The sequence below is a fragment of the Pogoniulus pusillus genome, chromosome 16, assembly GCF_015220805.1.
Source record: "Pogoniulus pusillus isolate bPogPus1 chromosome 16, bPogPus1.pri, whole genome shotgun sequence".
NCBI classification, from domain to species: domain Eukaryota; kingdom Metazoa; phylum Chordata; class Aves; order Piciformes; family Lybiidae; genus Pogoniulus; species Pogoniulus pusillus.
The window spans coordinates 23484214-23509295 of NC_087279.1; the positions used below are offsets into that span (position 1 = coordinate 23484214).

Consider the following 25082-nt stretch of genomic DNA (forward strand, 5'->3'; position numbering starts at 1 on the left):
GAGAACATCTATCTGCAGGTCAATTAAAAAAGGCAAGCAAAAGCAATAGTGATGGGTAATGAACAGGCATTTTTCCTGTCAGTACCTCATTAACTCATAAGGATTTTTCGGCAGCCTTGGTCGGGATGAATCTGTGACTCTGTTTACAGGAGAATGAGATTCAAGGGAAAAATACATGTGTTATGTAGGCCAGAGAAAGCTTTCATTAGCTGCAGCAGCTCCTGAGGTTTCTCTCTTGCTAGTCCTTCCCTCTCTGATGACACAAAGGGACAAGCAGTGCTTTAACCAAACATTACCGTGCTGGCTCCTTTGCAAAACGTGAGGGGCATGAGCCTCTTTGGATGCTGTATGGCTGTGGCAGACCCCAGCCACAGCCAGGCTCTCTTGTAGCCCCAAGTCTTTGTCAAAGACTCCTGTTGCCAGAAAAAGCCTTTCGAGAGCAGGTCTGTCCTGCTGCCCTCCCGGACAGCGCTCGCCCCAGGGCTAAGGGGCAGTGGCACATACCTATGTGCTGGGCACAGGTGTCACAGTATTCGGCGTAGAGGGACTCGAAGCAGCTGCAGCAGTAGGGCCTGCCGTCCTTCATGATGTACCTCTGACCCCCCAGTACTGTCTCACATTCAAAGCAACAGAAGTGCTTCATGTGCCAGTGTCGTCCTTCGGCCTCGGTGCACTCATCAGCAAAAATGATCTAGGGAGGCAAACACAAACGTGGAGCAGAGAGGGGACCTGGGAGGCTGTCAGCAACCTTCATGTCTCCTGCCTATACAACTTGCAAATTTTGCAGCTAATCCCTCCATCCTGCATGGCAAACTCCTGTGTCTGGCTTGTGGCTCCTTAAGGAAATCCATACAAAGGACCAAGGCAGGCACAGACTACAAAGCGTTAAGGCAGAGCTCACAGTAACATGCTCATGAGCCCATCCATCAGCCTGAGGGGTCGATCAGGGTAATAAACACACTTACATACAACCTATCGATCTGCAGGACTTCTGAGGAACAGAGCAGCTACTTACTAAAACACATTTAGCCCTCTCTGAATCAGGGCCTCAGTACTAGGGGTGAGCGAAAGCACAAGCAGAAGTGGCAGCTCTCTAGAGGGAAGAAGAGATGGAGCTACCTAGCTCCTCACCATCGCCTCTACCCCAACCCCTTTGCTTAGAAAGATCACAGCAGTTATTACACCAGCAGGGAAACTGAGGCACAGAACACTTACTAAGAGTGGGTTGGTGAAAGAACCATCTAAAATGGTTCTAGCAGACACTTTCTTGCTGTCTCTACTACCCACCCCCACGACATCTCCACTCCCAAAGCCAAGCTGCAGGAGCAAGCAGCAGCCTGGCTCTCCGTCCTGGCACAGGTCACATTAAAAGCTTTTCCCCTGCAGCTCCACTAACCTTGGAGCTACTCTTTCTCACAATTAGCACTGGATGTTTCAGGGGAAGAAGCATGTGTGTTAAAGAAGGAGCTGAATGAAAGACTCACTTGCAAGTCTATAAAGTACATGAAAAATAACTACCCAGCCTAAGCCACAAGGCAACAGGGGCAGGGGAATAAGGAGGAGTTGTTTTTATCCTGGCAACGTTACAAATTCAATTGGCTACATAGGTCAATGTTCTTTATACTTGAAGAGCATATAGCCTTGGATATTTACCATTACATGCTGGCAGAGATGGGACACAGTGTTTTAAAGGACAGATGGTTTTCCATGCTATGGCTCTCATGACTCTAAAAGCCAGAACAATTTCCCTCACCAGCCTTTTAAACAGAGATTGACACTTGAAAAATGCTCAGAGGTGACTCTCGATGGTTTTCTATATTAGTTTTGAATTCCATTTGTTCAGCTGCCTCCAGTCCATTAATTGCCTCTCTTAAAGCCTATCTCAACTTGGTCTGTACTCCAGCACTATCCTCTTGAAGGAAACACAGCACTCATCCTACCAGAGACTTCTTCTGGGGGTAATACAGGAGAAGGGAGAACCATCACACAGAGCTAGGCTAAAACCACACAGCGTAAGGATGTGATCTTAGAATCACAGAATCAGTCAGGGTTGGAAGGGACCACAACGATCAGCCAGTTCCAACCCCTCTGCCATGCCCTGGGACACCCTACCCTTGAGCAGGCTGCCCACAGCCTCATCCAGACTGGCCTCAAACACCTCCAGCCATGGGGCCTCAACCACCTCCCTAGGAAACCCGTTCCAGGCTCTCACTCTCATGCTCAACAACTTCCTCCTCATGTCCAGGCCAAACCTACCCACCTCCAGCTTTGCTCCATTCCCCCCAGTCCTGTCACTCCCTGAGAGCCTAAAAAGTCCCTTCCCAGCTTTTTTGTAGCCTCCTTCAGATGCTGGAAGGCCACAAGAAGGTCACCTGGGAGTCTCCTCCAGACTGAACAGCCCCAACTGTCTCTGTCTGCCGTCATCGGAGAGTTGCTGCAGCCTCGTGGCCCTTCTCTGGACATGCTCCAGCATCTCCACATCCTTCTTACTGGAAATGTTCATAGAAAGCCTCCCCCATGGCTCCCAGCACAAAAATTGAGAGCTCTGTTAGAACAGCCCTAAGTAGACTGTGACAAAAAATCCCCAAGCTGTTCACCTGAAACTCAAGAAGAGCTTGCATGAACCCTTGGCAAAGCCAAACCACCGCACTTCGTGTACAAGCCTCCATGCAGAGGCTCCTCATGCTAACGCGCCCACTGCTGCCAGAGCAGATGGAAGTGCAATACCCTTCAGTAGGCAAGGGGTATCCTCATGCCATTCCCATGGGTAGCACCCATGACAGGGACAGGATATCGTTTTCAGGTGGACAAGGCAGGGGTGAGCTGGCTCTTACCTCATCACAGGCTGCGCAGCGGGGCTTGAGGCACTCGGCGTGGTGCCTGCCACAGTAGATCTTTCCGTCTTGGTAGAAGTAGATCAGGTCGACCAGCAGCTCGTTGCAGACGCTGCAGATGAAGCAGGGAGGGTGCCAGCAGACGCCGTGCCCTGCTCGCGAGGCGAAGACAGCCATGTCCCCTCCGTTGATCTGGCCGCCGCACTGTCAGAGAAGCCGGTGTTTAGCGAGGGCTGCTGAGCCAGCTGCTGCCCATCGCCAGCCAGCTGCTTTCACTGCCACGGCAGAGGATGGTGCTGATTCATGGCTCCTTTCTGGTCTCTCTTAACCTCTTTCCATCCCCATTCTATGGGGAATATCAACAGATCTCCCTCTGCACGAAGCCCGGAGCCAGCATGATTGCTCCACATCAAATATTGGAATATTGGAATGGGCTGCCCGGGGAGGTGGTGGAGTCACCATCCCTGAAGCTGTTCAAGGCAGGATTGGATGTGGCACTTGGTGCCATGGTCTAGCCTTGAGCTCTGTGGTAAAGGGTTGGACTTGATGATCTATGAGGTCTCTTCCAACCTTGGTGATACTGTGATACTGTAAATACTGTGGGGTGCTGGCTGCACATAGAATCATGGAATGCTTTAGGTTGGAAGGGACCTCAAGGCTCATCCAGTTCCAACCCCCTGCCATAGGCAGGGACACCTCCCACTAGAACAGGTCGCTCAAGGACTCATCCAACCTGGTCTTGAACATCTCCAGGGAGGGAGAAGCCACAACCTCCCTGGGCAACCTGTGCCAGTGTCTCACCACCCTCACTGCAAAGAACCCTTTCCTAACATCCAGTTTGAATCTCCCCTCTGCCAGCTCAAACCCATTGCCCTTTGTCCTGTCTTTACAAGACCTTGTCAATAGTCCCTCGCCATCCCTCCTGTAGCCCCCTTCAGATACTGGAAGGCCACTCCAAGGTCTCCTGGAAGCCTTCTCTCCTTCAGGATGAAGAGTCTCAACTCTCAGCCTGTCCTCAGAGCAGAGCTGCTGCAGCTCTCTGATCATATTTGTGGCCTCCTCTGGACTGGCTCAAACAGTTCCATGTCCTTCTTGTGCTGGGGGCTCCAGAATTGCACACAGGACTCCAGGTGGCCACACTGCTCTTGCTGCAGCCCAGCACGTGGTTGGCTGTCTGGGCTATACTCACACTGCAGGCTCATGTTGAGCTTTTCATGTCTTGACAGACCCCAGAGCTTGTAGCTTGCAGTGGGCACAGGGTGGGTGTTGCTCTTGTGAGCTTTGATTAACTCTGTTGTTTAAAATCCACCCCAGCAGCCAGTTCATCAGCTGCTACCTACCTGCTCGCAGATGGCTCCTGTCATGGTCACAGGGAAGGGCCGGACATTGCCTCTCCCTAAGTTTTCCCTCTTCCTTTGGTTGCTGAAGAGTTTGAGCTCTCTCTTCTCCTCCTCATCTAAGGAGTTGCAGTAGCGGACCTGAAAAACACAAGGCGAGGCTCAGCGTTGGAGCTGTCCCTGGCTGGTGAGCTGCGGTCCCACAGGCTCTGCAAACTTCTGCACAGGGGTTACACAAACCAATTCCATCCTGGGCACAGGGTGGCTGTCAACACAGCTGCCTGGGCTGCACCCAAAACTTCAAGAGGCAAGGCTGAGCAGAAAGGGCAGAAGGAAGGTTGCTCTTTAAGTGCTAAGCTTGTAGGAAAGTCTTGTAAGTTGGGTCCTCTGGGTAGTACCACTCAGACCCAGCAATCAGAATGATGGTTTTCCTGTTCTCTCCTTATGGCAGAGATCTCACAGCAGCTCCAAAAGGTTTCACTGGCATTGATTTCATGAGTGCAGCCTATCTTCCCTGTGTAAATAATGAAGTTCCAGCCATTTAGGAACTCCAATTGCTGTTTTGGTGTAGGGTCAAGTTTGCACATGCGCAAAACCTCCACATTGGAAGGTGCTAAAGAAATAAGTGAAATGAAAGGATACAATCAGTGAAGGATGATGTTTCCCTGAAGCTTATAAAACCCTGAGGCTTCCCTGGCTATTTTCACCCTACACGTTCAGGTCTCTGGTGACTGCATTGCACTGCAGAATATGGCTGAAGAGCCAAGGTGGCTACATGCAGCACCAGTGCCCAAGTGTGCCGTTTGAGGCTGTGATGGTTTGGGTGTTACCTGCCCCTCCACTCTCAGGAGATCACCCAGACTAGACTCAGCTGAGCTGGAAATTAAGGAATGAAGCTTAGCACAACATATAGGCAGATATACACCGATAGATACAGTTATATACAAATTAAAAGCAACACAGTAACACAATATCCCTCCCAGAGACAATCAAAGTCCCCAGGAGGGCTTCCGACCCAAACCCCCTTCCCCCTCCTTCTTTCCCTCTCTTCAGAAATCACCAGATCAACCCATGGATATCTCCTGTGATAAATCTGGAGATCTGAGGTGAGATGTCAAAAAGAGACTAGGAGGTCAGAGGAAAAAGGGGTTAGGTGCATTAGAGAATTAAAGGCAGAGTCAGCCAGAGACCAGACTGCCAGAAAGAAGGCACAGCCTGAACTCAGAGCTGAGCAGTGTGTGTGAAGTGCCTGTCGTGGCTACGTTTTGACTAGTTGCATTTCTCAGCAGAAGAATGGGGATACAGGGCACATGTTGGGTTTTTTCTTTCTTCTCACAGCTAAGGGTTTAATTTCTCTCAGTAAAATATTTCAGTTAGTCTCAAACCAGCACAGAGGCTAACTGGAATATCTTAGTGAGAAAAGTTAGATGATAAGCTGTGAAAAGCAAACAATGCTGATGCCTGCTTCACTCATAGGCTTGCTGAGATGTATAAAAACAAAGATACAAACAGAAAAGACAGAGTGTGTGTCTCTGTCTCTCGGAGTCTGTGTTTCCCTTCTGCTTGGAGCTGTGTAACTCAACTAATCCTTCTGCTTCTATGCTACTTGCTGATCCTCCAACCTCACCTTGCATGTAAGACATACTCTGGGATAAGGTAGAGGGGTGGAAAGAAGGTGGAAGGGTGGTTGGGAGCCTCTCCTGGGGACTCTGGTTTCTGGGAGGGGAGTTGTGCTTCTGTATTACTTTTAACTTGTATATTTCTGTCTATAGCTGTAAATATTGTAACTCTCTGCTTGTATCTTGTGCTAAGCTGTGAATGCAAAGCTTCATTTCTTAACTTCCAGCTGGCTGAGTCTAGTCTGGGTGACTTCGTAACAGTGGGGGGTGGGTAACTCCCAAACTGTCACACCAAGCTGGCCTCCCATTCTTTGGAGAGCAGGCTCATGGAGCTGAGCAGGACTACTCACATGAGCAGCCAACACACCCTGGATTTTCAAAGAAGCAAAAGTGAGCACAAAGGGAAACCGGACACAAAAGCTGCCGGTTTGCAGCAGCAGCAGCAGCAGCACTCATGTGCACCTCTTTGGGTGTTCTTCAGCTGTCAGAGGCTGCGGGTTTTCAGAGGCTGCCAGGAAAGACAGGCAGGCAGGTCTGCACCCCAGGGCGTATGGGAAGAAGCCCCTGCAGCTCCCCCAGCGCCGGTAACACCACGCTGTGCCCGTGGCACCCAGCCACACGAAGGCAAACTCGTTAAAATCTGGCCCAGATCAAAGGAAGTTACCTGCATGTATTTCCCAGGGTGGCTTCTTCAGACAGCAGCTGGAAAATCACACTGCTTTGCTTACAGAGGGAAATGCTGTGGGCTACCAGAAGCCAGGGCTCTCGCTGCGAGAGCAGGGTGCCAAAGACGGGACCCCTTTTGCTGTCTTTCTTCAGATGTAAGGAGGTTTGTGTGCTCTGCCTGGTCTTGACTCAGCCGCCAGCTTTCCAGGCTCTCCCAGCTTGTGAGGCTCAGCCTGGGTGAAACCCCTTCTTGGCACATGCACTCCCACTCCCGAGGTGAGCTGGAAGCAGCACTTGGGAAAAGGTTTTTGCAACCGGCTCCAGCCGGTCTCAACGGCATTTTTTTAATGCAACTTTCAATGCAGCTTTGGCCTCTGAGGGCTGAGAAAGTGATTTTATTTCAGAGAAATGAAGAAGGATGATTTAAGAAAAAAAAACAACTTTCAGAAATAAGCAACTCCTTCCCCACCTCCCACACAATCCGTGCGGGGAGCAAATACGGCACTTAAATAGCAACAAAGCCAAACTCCATCTAGATCTGTGTGAAAAGCAGAAAGGACTGAGGAAGGATCCACCACATTTCCGACAGGAGCAGCCCCAGGAGGGATCCCTTCCCCACCTGCAGCCCTGAGAGGTGTCTGAAGACACGTTTTGGTTACTGACCTCATTGTCGTGTGGTGGCAGCTGGTGCAAGAGCTGCTTTATGCGAGATTTTTCTCCCGGGCTGTTGACATAGGGGACCTTGTCCTCGGGCAGGCAGCTGTAGTACTGGTGCACCTGTGGAGAGAGAGGGGCTGCAGTGGGGCTCTCTGGCCAAGCACGTGCCCCCGTGCCCATCCAGCAGCCAGCCCCCAGCCAGTGGGCGCTGGGTCTCTTCCCAGTGATTCTGAGGCAGGAAGCGCAGGCAGGCAGCGCTTGGGGTTTGGTGTCTTTTCCCCACGGAGAAAGAGGGCAGGCAGCCCGGCGAGGCAGCAGGCTCGTTACCGTTCGCTCCGTCAGCCTCCATAGCGCTAGCATGGCTGCGGGGATGTGTCAGCACCTGCCTTGGCAGGGAAGGCTAAAAAGCCTGCGCCCCGGCAGCCTCTGTGTTGCTGGCTATCTCAGCCTCCACCTCCATCAAAACCCTCTGGGCTTTTTCCTGTAGGAATTGGGGGAAATAAACAGCAGATAAAATCTGTTGGAAGGCTCACTTTTTATCTTTTGTCTCAGAGTGTACAATTAAAATCAGCTATTAAAAAGGCAGGAGCCCGGTGGCAGCTCACAGAGGAAGCACACCCTGAACCCCAGCATCTCTCCTCTCACTGCCACACCTGGGATCTGAACTCAAGGGCTGGGCCAGGCACCAGGATGGGACTCACTGGCCATGGATCAGCTCTAAAATGGCAATGGGGAGATTAAACAGCTTGGGAAGAACCAGGAGAAGGTAAAGGTATGGGAAAGTTCAAGTGGGATCAGAAGCCTGTGCAGCCCTGGATGCCTCTGGATCTTCAGGCAGGCGCAGAGGGCTGGAAGCCTCCTTAACCCTGCGCTCGGCTAGGGAGATGCGAACTGTTCACCCGGTGCGTGCCGCAACCCCCTGAGACGCCCCCGCGGCGCTCAGGCACCACAGCAGTCAGTGTCAGCGCAGCCACGCCGCCTGCAGCTTTCGCAGGTCGTATCCTGAACCACACTTGCTTTGCAGTGGCTTCCAAGCAGGTTTTTTTCCCTTGTACATTTTGGGCTTTGGCCTAGAAAGCACCATCTGGGCTGCCTTTCCCCAGAGAAGCCCACGGCATCTGCAGGATCACAAGCTGCTGTGGGGGATGGGGACGCAGAGGCAGGTCACACACAGCTGGCTGGCAGGGGAGCTCACACGTGGGGTGCTGGAGGTTGCTCATACAAGGAGTTGCCTTCAACAGGAAGAAATCATTTTATGTTCCAGAACAGACTTCCAAATCTGGCATTATTCAGGAAAAATCAGTCTGCATTCAGCTCACTCTCTGATCTCAGTCAGAGCAACCTGAAGAGCAGAGCTGCAATCACTTCTCCTCTCATTTATGGCCCCACTCCAAACCAATCCTAACATCCATCCTTCTCCATCCTCAGGCTTCGTGGAAAGGGAGACTTTTAGATGTCTGCCTCTAACTCTGCAGTGCTGATGACGAAGGAACTGCTCAGGTCATGAAGCTGAGGAACATGCTAAGCATAAGTCACTGCAACACCCTCAATTTGTTTTGCTAAGGCACAGCAGAAACAGACCCATCAGCTATGGAAGCTGTCAAAGTAAGAGGCTGCTAAGCAGTTTGTTGTGTTAAAAAGAAAACAAACTCCATACATCAGGATACTTTGCATTTATAGAGCATCCTTCATCCAGGGACATCAAAGCACATCAAAACCACTTAAATTCTTAGGACATGCTACACAAGGTAGGAAGTACATGCACTGGGAAGGACTGTTTGCAGCGTAATGACCTCAAATGAGCTCCCTGACTTGATGCAGCTAGTCCTCAGCAGGGCATGCAGCTGGAAACCTCCCAGTGAGGCCTCGGCTTCCATACCTTTCGCCAGGCTGGCAGGCTACCATTCTTCTCGTCCCTACAGGTGCCTGCTGACTTCCTCTGCCAAATTCCCAGGCACACACAGGCTGCTGGCTTTCCCCTGCACTCTGCTTCATTAGTTTGTGTTTCTATTTCTTGCAATGATGAGTTTTTGCCCACTGAGTCCTTGAAGCTGGCTGAGATCAGAAATGACTTTAAATTTTTTTCCTTTTAAATTATTTGAAGAGTTGCCAAATTTCATCAGGCTGCTCCAGTGCCTGAAGGAATGAGCTGTGAGGTGCTCATCTTGGGTGACAAGCTGGGATGGGAGTTCTTCCATCAGCAGCCTGGGCTCTGCCTTCCTGGAGCCTGATGCAGCGGGATGTACGTGCCCAGCTCTGCTCCAGCTTCCACTAGGAAGTTTTCCATCTAGAATCAGCAGGTCTGCAGGAACTGGTTCCCATCACACCAGCAACATAGCTCTGCAGGGATGGGCAGCTTAGCTTGAAAAACAAAACCAAATAAATATAGCAGGCTCCAACCTGTGTTCTGTTGCCTGAAATAACTCAAAAGGGTTGGCTTTGGATTCACATCAGCTGAGGGGACCTTCTGCAGGGGTGCCTGTGGAGGAGATGGAGCAGAGGCAGCTGCCAGTCCTTGCCCAACAGGACATCTCTTGGGGAGAAAATCCTTTCTTTATGCCTGTTGATAGCTTCTTCCAGCACTGCCTTTACATCCACTGACCTTCCTGGTGACAAATCTGAACAAAGATCCTTTTACCTGTGGCACAACTCCTATCCCAAGAGTACAGATAAAGCTGAGCTCAGATGAAGCACAGGATACACCTTCCCTGGTGACATTCATCAAATAAGCCCTCTCATCCATTGCTCATGTCCCATGGAATGCACCCAGCTCCCTGGATGGGATGGCCAGACCAGGGAAGGATGGAGTCACAGGCTGCCAGCAAACCCTGCCTCTGTGCTCAGCTGGCAGCATTTCTGACCTCGAGGGTGTGTGGTGGCAGCTAAGCTGGCACAGCCTGGTTGTGGTGCTCAAGAATAAGGAAGAACAAAGAAGGAAAGGGAGGATTCTCAAATCAATCTGGCATTTCAGGGAAAAGGCCTCTAGAAAATGTTAACTTGCTGAAGAACTGAAACTGCTCAGCCTGCACTTTGTTTTCACATGAAAGGTCACTCTTTCCTGGAGAAGAACTCCTCTGTTGGGCTCTGGTTTGCAGCAGGCACAAGCCTCCGCAGCCAGCCAGCCTTGCGGGGCCACTGTGCCCAACATGCCTGATTCAGACCCCACCGAGCACGGAGAACAGCTCCTCACTGACCTCATGGGCTCTGCAACATGAGCTGCCTCCAGACAAGGAAAACAGCCCGGGGCAGCGACCCAGGGCAGATAACATTTCCCTTCTAAACTGTGCCCTATCTTTAACTGGTTTAGTATCAAATACTTCTGCCGCAGAACAAGACAGCAGCTCCACAGCCTGCTGTGTGTCCCCTCACAACACATCAGCTCTGGCCATGACTCTCCTAACCAACCAGGACCTTCAGCACACAGGAGATATGTGGGGCTGTAATAGGTTTCATCCTTGGCTTCCCCACTTGTCCCTCTTCACTGTGACCGCTGCTCACATCTGGATGGGAGAAAGCCCAGAGGAATCTGGAAAGCATCAGGCTGAATTAAAGTCAGGCTTCAGACAATGTCATGAGGCCCCCATGCCACGGAGATGAGACTGGCCAGGGAGCTGGAATCCAGGCTGGCCGTGGGTGCTGGGTGGTGTGGCATGTTGGCCAGCTGGGCAAGCCCTGTCCTGTCCCGAGGAGGTCTCCCAGGTGCTTGGACAGGCAGCAGCAGATAGCCATCTTCCCAGGGCGCTGTTCTCACCTTCAAAAAGCAAACGTCCTAATAGTAAGGTTTGCTAACAAAAACTGATACACATTTTGGAAATTAACAGCTGCTTGAAGCTAAAAGGGGAGGGTGGAGGGAGGGGAAGAGAGAAATTAAGAAAAGAAAGAAACCAGAAGAAAGGGAAGGACGTAATTGTAAAACAAGGGTAGGAAAAAGCCTTTAAAGTGCAGCCAACTTTATTCAAAGGCACTGAGGAAAGTAATTACATTAGTTTACAAATGCCTTTGTGTTCTGCAGTCTCCCTGGGCTTGGGGTGTGTTTCTAGTTTAGCTTTGACAGTTTACAAACCTATCCAGCCGCACTAAATAAAGGCAGGGCTGCAGCTTCTCCCAGCACTCCCGGGGGTGACCAAAGACGAAGCCCACACGAGCACATTTGTCTGTGCTCGGCCCTGGGACTGCTGGGAGAAGCTGCAGTCTTACACCTCCTCCTCGAAGGAAAAGCTTGCAAACACTGATGAGCTCTCTGAATTAAAGGAGGTGGAGATACATTGAGTTGCAGTCACCCCAAGTGCAACGCCCCTATCTGAAAGCACCCACCAAACCGGGCTGTTTGGGATGACTGTACAGCTGGGATGGACTACAAAGGAGCACATGGTGGTGTCCTGACGTGGCTCAGCTGATGGGTGCTGACTTGCTCAGCCAGAACAACTCCAGCATATCCAGCTGGGCAATCCTGCCTGGCTCTCATGAAAGCAAACAAACTGCAAAAGTTGCTCCAAGACTTCTGCAAAGAGCTCTGTGAGAGCAGTACATGCTGGCCTGTGGGCAGCAAGGTGCCTGAGCACAGAGGGCCCCAAAAAGGGGACCTTGTTGGGTCAGGCACTACTCAGGTAAGGCACAAAAAACTGTCACAGAGAGACATGCATGCTCAGGATCCAAGTGTGCTGACATCCTCTGACACCCTCTGTGTCCATTTTCCTTGGGACCATGTCAGTGGTCCCACAGCCCCATCTGCCCAGCTCATGCCACCCAAGGATGTACAATGTCACCAGGAGGAGCGGCCACTGGTGCACGTGTGTGTGGACACTCACTTGCAACCCTGTCACTGACCTTGCTGTGTCTGGAGGAGGCCACAGTGTGGCCAGTAGGACAAGGGAGGTTCTTCTGTCCCTGTGCTCAGCACTGCTCAGGACACACCTTGAGTGCTGTGTCCAGTTCTGGGCTCCTCCATTCAAGAGAGATGTTGAGGTGCTGGAAGGTGTCCAGAGAAGGGCAGCAAGGCTGGGGGGGAGCCTGGAACACAGCCCTGTGAGGAGAGGCTGAGGGAGCTGGGGGTGTGCAGCCTGTAGAAGAGGAGGCTCAGGGCAGACCTCATTGCTGTCTGCAACTACCTGAAGGGAGGTTGTAGCCAGGTGGGGTTGGGCTCTTCTGCCAGGCAAGCAGCAACAGAACAAGGGGACACAATCTCAAGCCGTGCTGGAGGAGGTCCAGGCTGTGTGTTAGGAGGAAGTTCCTGGCAGAGAGAGTGATTGGCATTGGAATGGGCTGCCCAGGGAGGTGGTGGAGTCACTGTCCCTGAAGGTGTTGAAGCCAAGTCTGGCTGGGGCACTTAGTGCCATGGTCTAGTGATTTGCTAGGGCTGGGTACTAGATTGGACTGGCTGAGCTTGGAGGTCTCTTCCTGCCTGGTTGATCCTATGATTCTGTGCTGACAAGCCTCTGCTGGCCCAGGCGAGTGGAGCTGCTCCTGCAGCCTGCCTGCTCTTCCCCAGCGCTGGCTTTTTCAACGGCATCTCAGGCATTAAATACTCTTTTACACTGAGCACTTCAAATTGTCAGAGAAACAAACCTGGTGTCTTCAGTATTCCATCCCTGCTGGCCTCCCTTGGGAAAACAAAGGGGAAAAAAGTCCAAACCAAGCCACAGACAAACAACCCTCTGGCTGTGTCTGCAAAACACTGCGAGCACTCACACATGTAGGCTCATACACGTGTGGAAGTGTCTGGATGTGTCCCTCCGTGATCTGTGTTAGATAGCAATGTCCTGCTCTGGCAGGGGCGTTGGCCTCGATGATCTGCTTGGGTCCCTTCCAGCCCCTAACATCCTGTGAGCCGTTCAAACTGGAAAAGGGGTTCAGTGTGCTCCGGCCCGCGTCTGGCACGTCCTGCTTTCCAGTCACCACTAGGGTACAAAGCCCTTACTTATGTCTTGAAGCAAAACAATCCGTGCAGCAAGGCCAGATGCTCCGCAGCGGAGAGGAGAGCAGCGGCAAGGGCGGGTCAGGTCTGCCGAGCCTGGGGCTGCAGCCCGGCACACACCCCAGCAGGGCAGCGGAGCGCCCCAGGAGCTGCAGCCTAGCCGGGAGCAGACAGCTGCCAGCCCCCGCGGCATGCCTGCCTGCCTGCTGGCGTGCGACCGACGCGGCTCCAGCGCCGCCCGGGCTGGCAGCCCGCACCGCTCGGCCCGCTCCCGGGACCCCGCTCCCGGGACCCCGCTCCCGGGACCCCGCTCCCAAGGCGCAGGGACAAAGGGAGAAGGATTTTTCCAACGTGCTATTTGTTCTGGCACGCTCTGTGGCTCCCTCCACGTGCTCCCCTCCTGCAGCTCATGGCAGCCGAGGCGCTGCTGCTCCCCAGCTGAAAGCGACATCCGTCCCTGCCAAGCCTTTGGAGCAGTTCTTGGTCTGCAAGAGATCCCGTGGAAACATTGCTTCCTGCTGGCATCAAAGCAGAGGCTCTGAATGGAGGCCGTGCATCAGGCTGCTGGGAGCACATGCCATGGCTCTCCTCTCTTAAGCAGCAATCGAATTTGGATTAAAAGGAACCAGACACAGCCTTTTCAAGAGAATCTGAGAGCGGTCTTCGTGCTGGGAGATACTGAGTGGCACAGCAGCTCTCACAGCGCCCAGGTTCTCCTGGAGGGGCAGCAATTATGATGAACATTGATCATACCTGATAATCCCCCTGGGTGAGCCATTTAAAATGCTTTTGTAGTTCTAAGCCGCAGGGCTGCATGTTAGAATAGGGCTGCAATAAGGAAGAGGTGCAAGTGCATGCTGGAATAAAGCTCAAGGACAAGTTTGTGTTCTGTAGTCCAGGGTTCTGCTCTCTTGTTTCCTAGTCTCTGTTCTTCCCCTGCCTCTTCTCTCTGCTGCCCACCACAAAGCTGGGGAGGGACTCTTTAGGATGTCAGGTGGCCATAGGACTGGGAGGGAACAGAACAAAGCTAGAAACAGGTAGATTCAGACTGGATGTTAGGAAGAAGTTCTTCAGCATGAGGGTGGTGAGACCCTGGAACGGGTTGCCTAGGGAGGTGGTGGAAGCCTCATCCCTGGAAGTGTTTAAGGCCAGGCTGGATGAGGCTCTGGAGATCCTGATCTAGTGTGAGGTGTCCCTGGCCCATGGCAGGGGGGTTGGAACTAGATGATCCTTGTGGCCCCTTCCAACCCTGACTGATGCCATGATTCTGAGAGAACCATGTCAGGTGAAAGGCTTTGTTTCCACAACCCACCAGAAGACACTGACTCCCTCCTGGTAGTAAGATTGTTCAAGGACTAGACAATTTTAACAGCTTTCATCAACTTACCACCGTTAGACAAACATGTCAGAATACAAAAGACACCTGGTCTTGCAGCATGGGATGCACACACAACTTATCCCTCCACTCTACTCCAGGGCAAAGGGAATAGCTCCACCATCTCCTCACCTGCCCCAGCTCCCCCAGCTCACGCAGCTCTGGCTTCACACAGAAAAAGCATTTTGTGTGCAGGGTTGCTGCTTTGCCCAGCACGGTCTGATGACTGAAGGCTGGGTTTAGACAGCTTCAGCCTTGAAACAAAAGCCACTAACTGCCAGGCTATCTAGATACCGGCAGAGTTCACCAGGGAGGTGATGGACTTACTGCTACCTCCAAGTGAAACTGGAGAGCTTTTCAAAATGTGCTGAAGCACAGCTTTTGGGTAAAACATTACAGCATGCACACAAGCAAGGCAGCAGAGCCAGAGGTAGCTGCAGCTTCCAGCACCCACAGATGCATGTTACAGATCCTCTTCAGCACACTCAGTTTCCCATTCACTATGCTTGGCTCTCAGGATCAGGATCTACCAAGGAAGGTAGAGTTCCTCATGGGACCTTTTGTTCTTCCTCTATGTGATGGTTTGGGTGTTCCCTGCCCCCCACACACTTTGGAAAGCACCCAGACTAGACTCAGCCAGCTCTGGAAATTGAATGAAGCTTATATTTACAGCTTAGCTCAATATACAAGCAGATATCTACAGTACATACAGTTATATACAGAGATAGAGAAGGTAAAAGGTAATGCAGAAACACAGCAGCCCTCCCAGAAACTTGAGTCCCCAGGAGGAGCTCTCAACCACTCCTTCACCTTGCCCCTACGCCTCTCAACCTTACCCCAGTCCCAAGAATAATGGAGGTTTGACCAGGGGGTTAGGAAGCAAAGTGGATTAGTCAGAGAAACAGAGGGTGAGGTTAGAGAGAGAGATGCAGCTCAGAGCTCCCAAGCAGGAGTAGGTTATCTATGTTTGGATTCTTCTTGTATCTCTCAGTAAGCCTATGAGTGAAGTAGACATCATTCTGTTTTCCTTTTCACAGCCTGTAATCTAGTTCTTCTCACCAAAACATTTTAGCTAGTTTCAAACTAGCACACTCTACCTGGCCATAAATTAGCTTATCTGCACCCAAAAGGATTGCTTTGGTCTGTCTTGCTCCTTCCTTGCTGCATGTAAGACTTTAGTCTCTTGAGGAGAGAAACAGTTTGCTGAACTTAGAGGGCCCAAGAAAGGACGAGAAAGTAAAATATACTGGACCATGACACATAGGCACAAGGGAGGCCACATTCCCCGCAGGTGACTGGTCCAGATGCTGTACTGGGCCAGTACTACCACACCAGGGTGGTGGTGGTGGATGTAGGTATCTTTAGGTAAGGTTTAAATGCATATTCCTGTCTGGTCTCCTTTCCTCATCTTGTGACCTGAACAGCAACTGATGAAGTTTGGAGGTTTAAGAACTCAAGCCCTTGCAAAAGATCCAGAAGAGGAATCAACACATAGAATCATGGAATCAACCAGGGTGAAGAGACCTCCAAGATTGTCCAGGCCAACCTAGCACCCAGCCCTGGCCAAGCAATCAGACCATGGCACTAAGTGCCCCAGCCAGGCTTGGCTTCAACACCTCCAGGGACAGCCCATTCCAATGCCAATCACTCTCTCTGACAACAACTTCCTCCTAACATCCAGCCTAGACCTCCCCCGGCACAACTTCACACTGTGTCCCCTTGTTCTGTTGCTGCTTGCCTGGCAGAAGAGACCAACCCCACCTGGCTACAGCCTCCCTGCAGGCAGCTGCAGACAGCAATGAGCTCTGCCCTGAGCCTCCTCTTCTGCAAGCTGCACACCCCCAGCTCCCTCAGCCTCTCCTCACAGGGCTCTGCTCCAGGCCCCTCCCCAGCCTTGCTGCCCTTCTCTGGGCACCTTCCAGCACCTCAACATCTTTCTTGAATTGAGGAGCCCAGAACTGGATGCAGGTGCAGGGGTGTCCTGAGCAGTGCTGAGCACAGGGGCAGAAGAACCTCCCTTGTCCTGCTGCCCACACTGCTCCTGAGCCCGCCCAGGATGACATTGGCTCTGCTGCCCACCTGGGCACACTGCTGCCTCATCTTCAGCTCCTCTCTACCAGCACCCCCAGGTCCCTCTCTGCCTGGCTGCTCTCAGCCACTCTGTCCCCAGCCTGTAGTGCTGCTTGGAGTTGTTGTGGCCAAAGTGTAGAACCCTGCACTTGGTCTTGTTCAATCTCATCCCATTGACCTCTGCCCACTCATCCAGCCTGGCAAGAATCGTAGCCAGGTTAGAAGAGACCTCTAGACACACATTAGCCCCTGAATAAATTCTATGTGACAGCTACAGGTTCACACCACCTCAAAGCCCTTGAGGTGCTGCCTTAGAGGAAAATGGTCCTCTGAACCTTCACAGGACTAATTTTAGCTCAGACAAGATTTTCATACCTTTTTAAGAAACTCAGAGTGCTGACAGCAAGATGGAATTAAGTCCTTATGGCACATAGAGGGGTCCTGAATGTTGGCATGCTGAAGCCATAGAGCAAGCCACTCTGCAGCTGAAGTGGAGTTCTATCTTTTGTTGGACTGGAAATCTGTGCCCATAGCCAGCTGCTCCTATTACTGAGGCACCAGGAAGTCAGAAATGCTCAAAAATCCCTTGCATTCAGAAATTCAAGCTGGCATGCTACAACCCCTTTGGATTTCTACAAGCCACAGGCCCAGGGAACTCCAGAATGCCATTCACAACCATTTACACATGCCTTGCCTACAAATCTGAAAAACACATCACTAAAGCACTTATTTTTAAGCATCTGCCCTCCAACTTCTGTCAGTGCAAGGAGGATCAGCTGTCAGCCTGCCAGCCCCAGCAGACAAACTGGCTCCTGAAACTGCCTTCCCCCATCTCTGCAGCCAGGCTTGGGCTGGGCTTTTGCTTTGCTGAGGACACGTTTCTGTTGGTGTCTGTCCCTTTCGAGACTCTCACACTTCTTTCTTTATCCACCCAGCAGCAGGCAGGGAGGAAAAAGAGAGTTTCTCAGAGCCCACATCCTGAGCTTCTGCCTCACCACCTCTTCCATTCCCATCCAGAGGAGAAGGCCTTCTCCTGCCATAAACCAACTTCTGTTTGAGGCCCAATCCAAGTGGGATTAGAAGCTGTAGCAGCCCTTGGCCATCCTGCATGGCTGACTGCTGTTACAAGAAAGCACACCTTCTAATCACATCCTAATTCACCGAGCTCAGCCTCGGGTTTTTAGCCGTCACTCTCCCTGCTGGCAGGATGCCGCACAGCCTTACACCTCGGATGGTTCAAAATCTCTTCCAATTTCCTGCCTGAATGCATTTGGAGCCAGTTGATATCTCTGTTCTTCTGCCAAAGTTGGAGCTCGAATAACTGCTCTTCCTCCCTTAATGCATAGGGAGTGATCATAACCCTTTGATAGGCTAGGCTGAACAAACCAAGCTCCTCTAGGCTCCTCAACAGCATCTCCAGGCTGCTTTCAGTTGATACCCCTCTTTCTTGAGCAGAGGCATCACTGATTTTTAGCCAGTTTTCCATTTTTATACTATTATCTCCATCCTTGTGTTTTAAGCATGTTGAGAGATCTGTAATATTTATGGTGGTTATGTAAAGCACTTTGTAGTCCTGCACACTGTCAAGCCATAATATAAGGGATAACTTGCAATGCAAGGGGATAGAGTGGCTGAGAGCAGCCAGGCAGAGAGGGACCTGGGGGTGCGGGTAGAGAGTAGTTGAACATGAGCCAGAAATGTGCCCAGGTGGGCAGCAGAGACAATGGCATCCTGGGCTGGCTCAGGAGCAGTGTGGCCAGCAGGACAAAGGAGGTTGTTCTGCCCCTGTGCTCAGCACTGCTCAGGCCAGACCTTGAGTGCTGTCTCCAGTTCTGGGCTCCTCCATTCAAGAGAGATGTTGAGGTGCTGGAAGGTGTCCAGAGAAGGGCAGCAAGGCTGGGGACAGGCCTGGAGCACAGCCCTGTGAGGAGAGGCTGAGGGAGCTGGGAGTGTGCAGCCTGCAGAAGAGGAGGCTCAGGGCAGAGCTCATTGCTGTCTACAACTACCTCAAGAGAGGCTGTAGCCAGGTGGGGTTGGGCTCTTCTGCCAGGCAACCAGCAATAGAAGAAGGGGACACAGTGTGAAGTCGTGGCAGGGGAGGTCTAGGCTGGCTGAGAGGAGGAAGTTGTTGTCAGAGAGAGTGATTGGCATTGGAATGGGCTGCCCAGGGAGGTGGTGGAGTCACTGCCCCTGGAGGTGTTGAAGCAAAACCTGTATGGGGCACTTAGTGCCATGGTCTGGTTGGCTGGCTAGGGCTGGGTGCTAGGTTGGACTAGAGGAGCTTGGAAGTCTCTTCAACCTGGTCGATTCCAAGATCACTGTCTGCAAACACTTTGTTCCTCCTTAGCAGTGGGCATGAAGTAACCATCACGATTTTCACATAGCTGACACTGTAGCACCAACAGGCTGATACTGGATTTAGTGCTCAGGAATCCAGCAACACCTTGAAGGCTCAAATCAACTCCCCTTAAGATTATACACAGTAACTTAAGCTAAGGATTGAAGGGACTTTCCAAATTCTGAAGTGACCATTGGCAACTGCCAAAAAACTGATGTCATGTTTGCTGGCCAGCTTCCCCCCTGCAATCCTGTAAATTGCTGTGCTGAGTGAGACGTGAGCACTGTCTCCCAAGAACAGGGAGGCAGGAAGGCTGTCGTCCAAGTATAATAAGGAGACTGCATTTGTCTTCCAGGGGACCACTTACCTCCCCAGCTCATATGCTGCAGAGAGATTTTAATAAAGTAGAATATTGCACAAAAAGTTGCTTCATTTCATCTCTTTCATGTCAAAGAAATACACCAGTTGAAGGCTGGGGGGGAAAAAAGAAATCACTGCCTGCAAATCTGTGTGTTCAGCCCAGCCTGCCAGCAGCCTCTTCAGCCCGAGCAGAGCCCACCAGCTGCTCCACAGCAGACAGAACCTTCCAGAGGCTCCACACCGTGTGCACACACCTGACTCATCCACCAGAAAGCCACAAGTCTGTCTGCAGCCTTGCACAGCTGCAGCAAGTAGCTGCAGAGGTTCTTCCTACCCTCCTGGGAGATAAATTACACTCTCCTGTGCCCTGAGGAACCTCCCAGCCCCATGACACCCTGGCCACACTGTTAACTCCTGGAGAAAGGAGTCCTGAAGGGACATTGTAGCCAGCTGGGGTTGGGCTCTTCTCCCAGGCAACCAGCAATAGAACAAGGGGACACAGTCTCAAATTGTGCTGGGGTAGGTCTAGGCTGGATGTTAGGAGGAAGTTCTTCACAGAGAGAGTGATTGGCATTGGAATGGGCTGCCCAGGGAGGTGGTGGAGGCACCATCCCTTGAGGTGTTCAAGAAAAGACTGGATGAGGCACTCGGTGGATAGGGCTGGGTGCTAGGTTGGCCTGGATGATCTTGGATGTCTCTTCCAACCTGGTTGATTCTATGATGCTGCTTTTCACCCAGGAATAACCCCCAGCCCTGCACTGTGACTCCTTCACAGCCCAGAGGAATCACACCTTGCTTTTGTCTCCACAGGGGCTCATCTGCTGCATGAAATGCCCCAAAAGGGCTGGCAGCTGAGCTATGCCAGAAGGATTTCAGTGCCTGCCTCTGGCTCCGCTTATGGCTGCTCTTCATCTCCACGGTGATTAGAGATGGGTCTGAAGTGGCAAATCTGCTGAAAGGCCCAGCACAGCAGACAGAGGTGTGGAATTAGAAATCAGGTGTTCATACCATGGAGCACTGTCAGCTCTGCAAGGAACAGATGCTTGAAGAACCTAAAAATGTATCAATGTGGGCAACATAAGAGATACCAGCACCCGCTGCTCGAGCTAATGGACTTTCATTTCCTCCTGAGCATCCCAAATTCCCTGATGGCATGCTATTTCTTAAAAGCCACCTGAGGGATCAAAGAGACATCCAGGTCTTTTGGAGTATGTCACTGCAGTGCTGGAATTGGGTTTCAGGGGCTGCCCGTGCCATGCTGTACTCATCAGAGACCATGTCTACCTGGTCAGGTGCCAACTGTCACTAAGTATCTGTGTTTCCATCCAAAGAACATGGACCAGTTTGGGCTCCACAAGCCACTGACGTGCCTGGACAGAAGGTAGTGCTGAGAGCAGGTGGCACCAGCCTGGGTATGGTCCTCCAACAGGACTCCTGAAACCCAACTGGTTCATGTCTCCACAGCATGAAGAACCAGTGGAGCTACTTCAGCACCATCTGCATCTGTCCATGCAGTGTGTCTTGTACTTCCCAGGAAGCACAAAAGAAGCCTCTGACATAAGGAAAGTGACAGAAAACAAGGCTGCTGCCTGATTTGCATGGTTGGATGGCACCAAATGAAACACAGGGTACTGTGGAATTTCAAGCAAGCACTGAGCAAGGCTTGTAAAGACAAGAAGGAAGCACCAAACAAATGGATTTTCTCTAATCAGACAGATAATATTTACAGCCTACAGAAGTGGTGCCAAAATATTCCAGGAAATGCCTAAGCCCTTCTGAATAAAAGCTCAGGAAAACACAGTATTTAAGGACAGCAAACACAACAGCAAGAATGAAAGCTTTCCACCCTCTCCAGCCTCCTTACACAGTTTAAAATGATTGCCATAGCAATTATCAAAGCTAAGCTCATTTTGCAATCTCCTCTGCCAATTAAGTTCCGAGTCGAACATGTAGCTCAGCATAACAACCAAACCTATCGTGTGAGCCGCGAGGAACAGGAGCCGCACAGCCCGCACACAGAGGGCTAATCCATCCTGCTCAACTCCTGTACCAAGAGACCTGAACTTCATTTGATCAATTCCCTCTAAGTAAGGCACAAACATTGTGCTTGAAAAACCCAACCCCACAGACTGTTTTTCAGCGTCACCTACCAGCTTTGGTTGCCTGCCTGGGACATAGCGCGGATTGGTCCAGGATGGCAGAACACAAACTGACTACCACTACCTGAAGGGACATTGTGGAGAGGCTGGTGCTGGTCCCACAGGTAGTTGGAGACAGAGCAAGGAGGAATGGCCCCAGGCTGAGACTGGGTAGGTTTAGATGAGATATTAGGAAAAAGTTTTTTCTCAGAGTAGTCAGGGACTGGAGTGACTGCCCAGGAAGGTGGTGGAGTCACCAATCCTGGATGTGCTTGAGGGTTGTTTGGATGTGCTTCTTGCTTTAAGGTGAATCTTGTAGAGTAGGGTTCTAGGTTGGACTCGGTGATCCTGAGGGGCTTTGCTGACCTGGATGTTTCTGTGATGCTGTGAACATCAAGTCCTCAAGTAACACTGGCGACCCAGCAGTTTTTTTCCCCCATGAAACAGTAGTTGGCAGGTCTGTATCTATTCCTTTGCACAATCACAACCCCATTTTGTTCCCCACCCCCCACCCCAGTTACCAATGTCAGATGCAGAAAACCACAAGCCCTACAAGGATCGCATCTCTCTTTTGTTTCACTTGTGCATTCAGAGCAGACTTGTCTCTGCAAGTCTCCGTAACACAGCCAGAAACTGCCACAGGCAGCAAGTGCTGCTGTCCCTAGAAGAAAAACCAGGGCAACAATTCCCAAAGAGCATATTGAACCAATCCATCTCTGGTAAGTGGGTGGTGTCACCGTTACCTGCTCAGGCTTCAGGCCAGGGGGTACCCACGCGTACTCTTCCAAGGCACAGCCTGAATCGTCGTCAGAAGTGGAATTCCTCTGGAAGTCAAACATGAGCTTGGTGACAGTCTTCTCCATCTCCAGAGGCATAACTGTTACGATGTGCTCTTCCTGGGAACACTTACAGTGAAGGCAAATCTTCCTGCAAGGTGAGGAGAGAGGACAAGAGGAGATGCCCTGGTGAGTTACACTTCATAGAAGTAAACAAAGTGATTCCAGACAGTCTCTGGCTGGCAGATACTAAACTCAACCCGCTTTTATGTCCAGGCATTTTCTGACACGTCTCCTTCACAAGGAGGAACTAAAAAGTCCATATTTGCTGTAACAACCCTTGGCAATCAAAGTGAGTCAGGCTGCCCAGTGTTTGGGGAGATGTAATTGCTCGTCCCTTTACGGCACCGTGCAGAGCATTTCCAAGGGCCAGCCCAGGCAAGGGCCGTGCGCCCGCCCGGCGCGGATCGGAGTGCCAGCCGCTAATTGCTGAGCAGTTATCGAGTTCAGGGCAGCTGAGCACTTGGCTAATACAGAAAATGGTGGATTGACTGGGAAGCTGCGAGTGACAAGTCCCTTTAGCATGCTGATAGCATAGATCTGCTTATTAGAGTGGCATAAAAATTGATTATAGTCTGAGCATAAAAAGCTAAACTAAATTAAGGGAGGCTACAAAAAACCCCAGTCGCACTACAGCGGCATCTTAACTGGCTCGGTGGCGTGTACCATGGCTCAGCTCACTGCTAGAGAGCTGGATTGAGGCAGGGGGGAACATAAAAACTGAGAGATCAGCCCACAGTTTGCAATTTAACATCTACCAGCTTGATTCACTTCAAATCCAAAAGAAATGCTAAGAGTTTCTGAGTCTGCTCCTGCAGCTGACAGTCCATGGCAGATTTTCTTCGTGGGCTTGAACTCAAGCATTTATCTGCAGGGCTGCTGGGTTATCACATTGCTTCATCAGAGGTTACTGTGAAGGACTAAGCTGGCTTGAAAAGATCCCCCAGCCTCATAAAAGGAGGTTAAAGGGACCGTGGATAGATCGGTTTCTGTTTCTGCACATGCAAAGCTCTTCCACAATATGGGTCAGTGGTGTCTGTTTTATACTAACTCTTTTTTATAGCAACACAGGATTCTGAGTGAGTTTGTGCTAATGAAACACCACTGACTTCTGAGGAATGAGAAGGCAGCAGAGGGAAGACATCTCCGAAATAAAAAGCCGCCACACAAAAGGTAAAGTGACTGTTTCCACCCTGGACCTTTCCCTGCTGTGAGGTAAAGCAAGGAAACGTAGAGGGCAGGGGCAGGTAAACATCAGGAGCTTTAATTCCCAAACACCTTTCCCTCTGTTTCGCCATTGCCTACAAGGCAGCAAAGCACACCAGTGCTCGGATCCAGATCGGAGGCTACATTTCCACTTGGCCACTACAGCACGAAAAACAGCACTCTTGCAAAAGTCAAGAGGCTCCCTTAAGCCAAGCCAGGGAGATTTGCCAGATTTTCCCATTTCCTGCCTTTCATCAGATCTAAGCCACACAGCGACCCCCCCACGCCCCTGGCGTCTGGTTTGTGTCCAGTCGGAGAGTCTCGGCATCGCCGCTGGCTCTCACCTTAAAACATAACCATGGCACCATTTCATCTGAACACTTTAATTCATCAGCTACTGTGGAAGGGCAGCTCAGCAAGGCTGCTGCTTTCTTTGCCACAGGATGGTTAGAAGCAGCTCGATATGCAACGAGATGCTAAGGATAATCACAGTATCATCAGGATTGGAAGAGACCTCACAGATCATCAAGTCCAACCCTTTACCACAGAGCTCAAGGCCAGACCATGGCACCAAGTGCCACGTCCAGTCCTGCCTTGAACAGCTCCAGGGACGGCGACTCCACCACCTCCCCGGGCAGCCCATTCCAGTGTCCAATGACTCTCTCAGTGAAGAACTTTCTCCTCACCTCCAGCCTAAATCTCCCCTGGTGCAGCCTGAGGCTGTGTCCTCTTGTTCTGGTGCTGGCCACCTGAGAGAAGAGAGCAACCTCCTCCTGGCCACAACCACCCCTCAGGTAGTTGTAGACAGCAATAAGGTCACCCCTGAGCCTCCTCTTCTCCAGGCTAACCAATCCCAGCTCCCTCAGCCTCTCCTCGTAGGGCTGTGCTCAAGGCCTCTCCCCAGCCTCGTCGCCCTTCTCTGGACACGCTCAAGCATCTCAATGTCCCTCCTAAACTGGGGGGCCCAGAACTGAACACAGGACTCCAGGTGTGGTCTAACCAGTGCAGAGTACAGGGGCAGAATGACCTCCCTGCTCCTGCTGGCCACACCATTCCTGATGCAGGCCAGGATGCCACTGGCTCTCTTGGCCACCTGGGCACACTGCTGGCTCAATGAATAGCTCCAGAGGCCTGGATTCGGCATTGGAGATATTTATTCTAACGCAGTTTAGGACTTCTTGGCCAAATTTTCGTTCTCAGGATCTCAGTCACAAGTTTTAAAGGGAGACAAACTCTACAGTCTCTGCTTGGCTAGTGGCAATAAGAGGAGCACAAGTGCTGCAGTAGGGAATAAAGCCAGCCCACACAGCACTGCACTTCTCCCTGCTCTACACACATCCCCTCCAACACCGTGAGGATGGCAGGAGGATGCTCTGGGCTTTTACTAAGTGAGACAAATCAGGTCATTGTAAGGACCTTAACAATGCTGAAGAGTTAATCAAGAAGACTGTGGTCAATTAGACCTCTCAGATCACTCCATGTGATTGCCATCCAGCAGCTCACACCACATACAGCCAGGAATGTGAGGACCAAGTCAGGGAGCTTTCACCCACCCTCACTCACGCCCTGTCCCCGCAAGCAGGTATTGCTGGTGGATGGCTTCTCCTGGTCATAAAAGCCAAGGATGTGAAAGACACAGGTAGCCTCCCTGCTCATTAGTGATGTCCCCAGGCCAGTACAACGGGCTCTGTAAAGACTGTGCACCATTAAAAACCAAGCATTTTCAGGCATG

At 51.4% G+C, this 25082-nt stretch overlaps 1 protein-coding gene across 3 annotated transcripts in view; it reads right to left on the reverse strand.

Annotated features, from left to right (window-relative positions):
• The window catches only part of PRICKLE2 (prickle planar cell polarity protein 2), a 151312-nt gene that overhangs the window by 19633 nt on the left and 106597 nt on the right, over nt 1-25082 (reverse strand). For all 3 annotated transcript variants that reach the window (XM_064157010.1, XM_064157012.1, XM_064157011.1), the window contains 5 exons: nt 22052-22235; nt 7120-7233; nt 4175-4312; nt 2835-3038; nt 505-691 (listed from right to left, as the gene is read on the reverse strand). In XM_064157010.1, coding sequence (XP_064013080.1) covers nt 505-691; nt 2835-3038; nt 4175-4312; nt 7120-7233; nt 22052-22235 — 827 coding nt within the window. The remainder of the gene's footprint in view (nt 1-504; nt 692-2834; nt 3039-4174; nt 4313-7119; nt 7234-22051; nt 22236-25082) is intronic.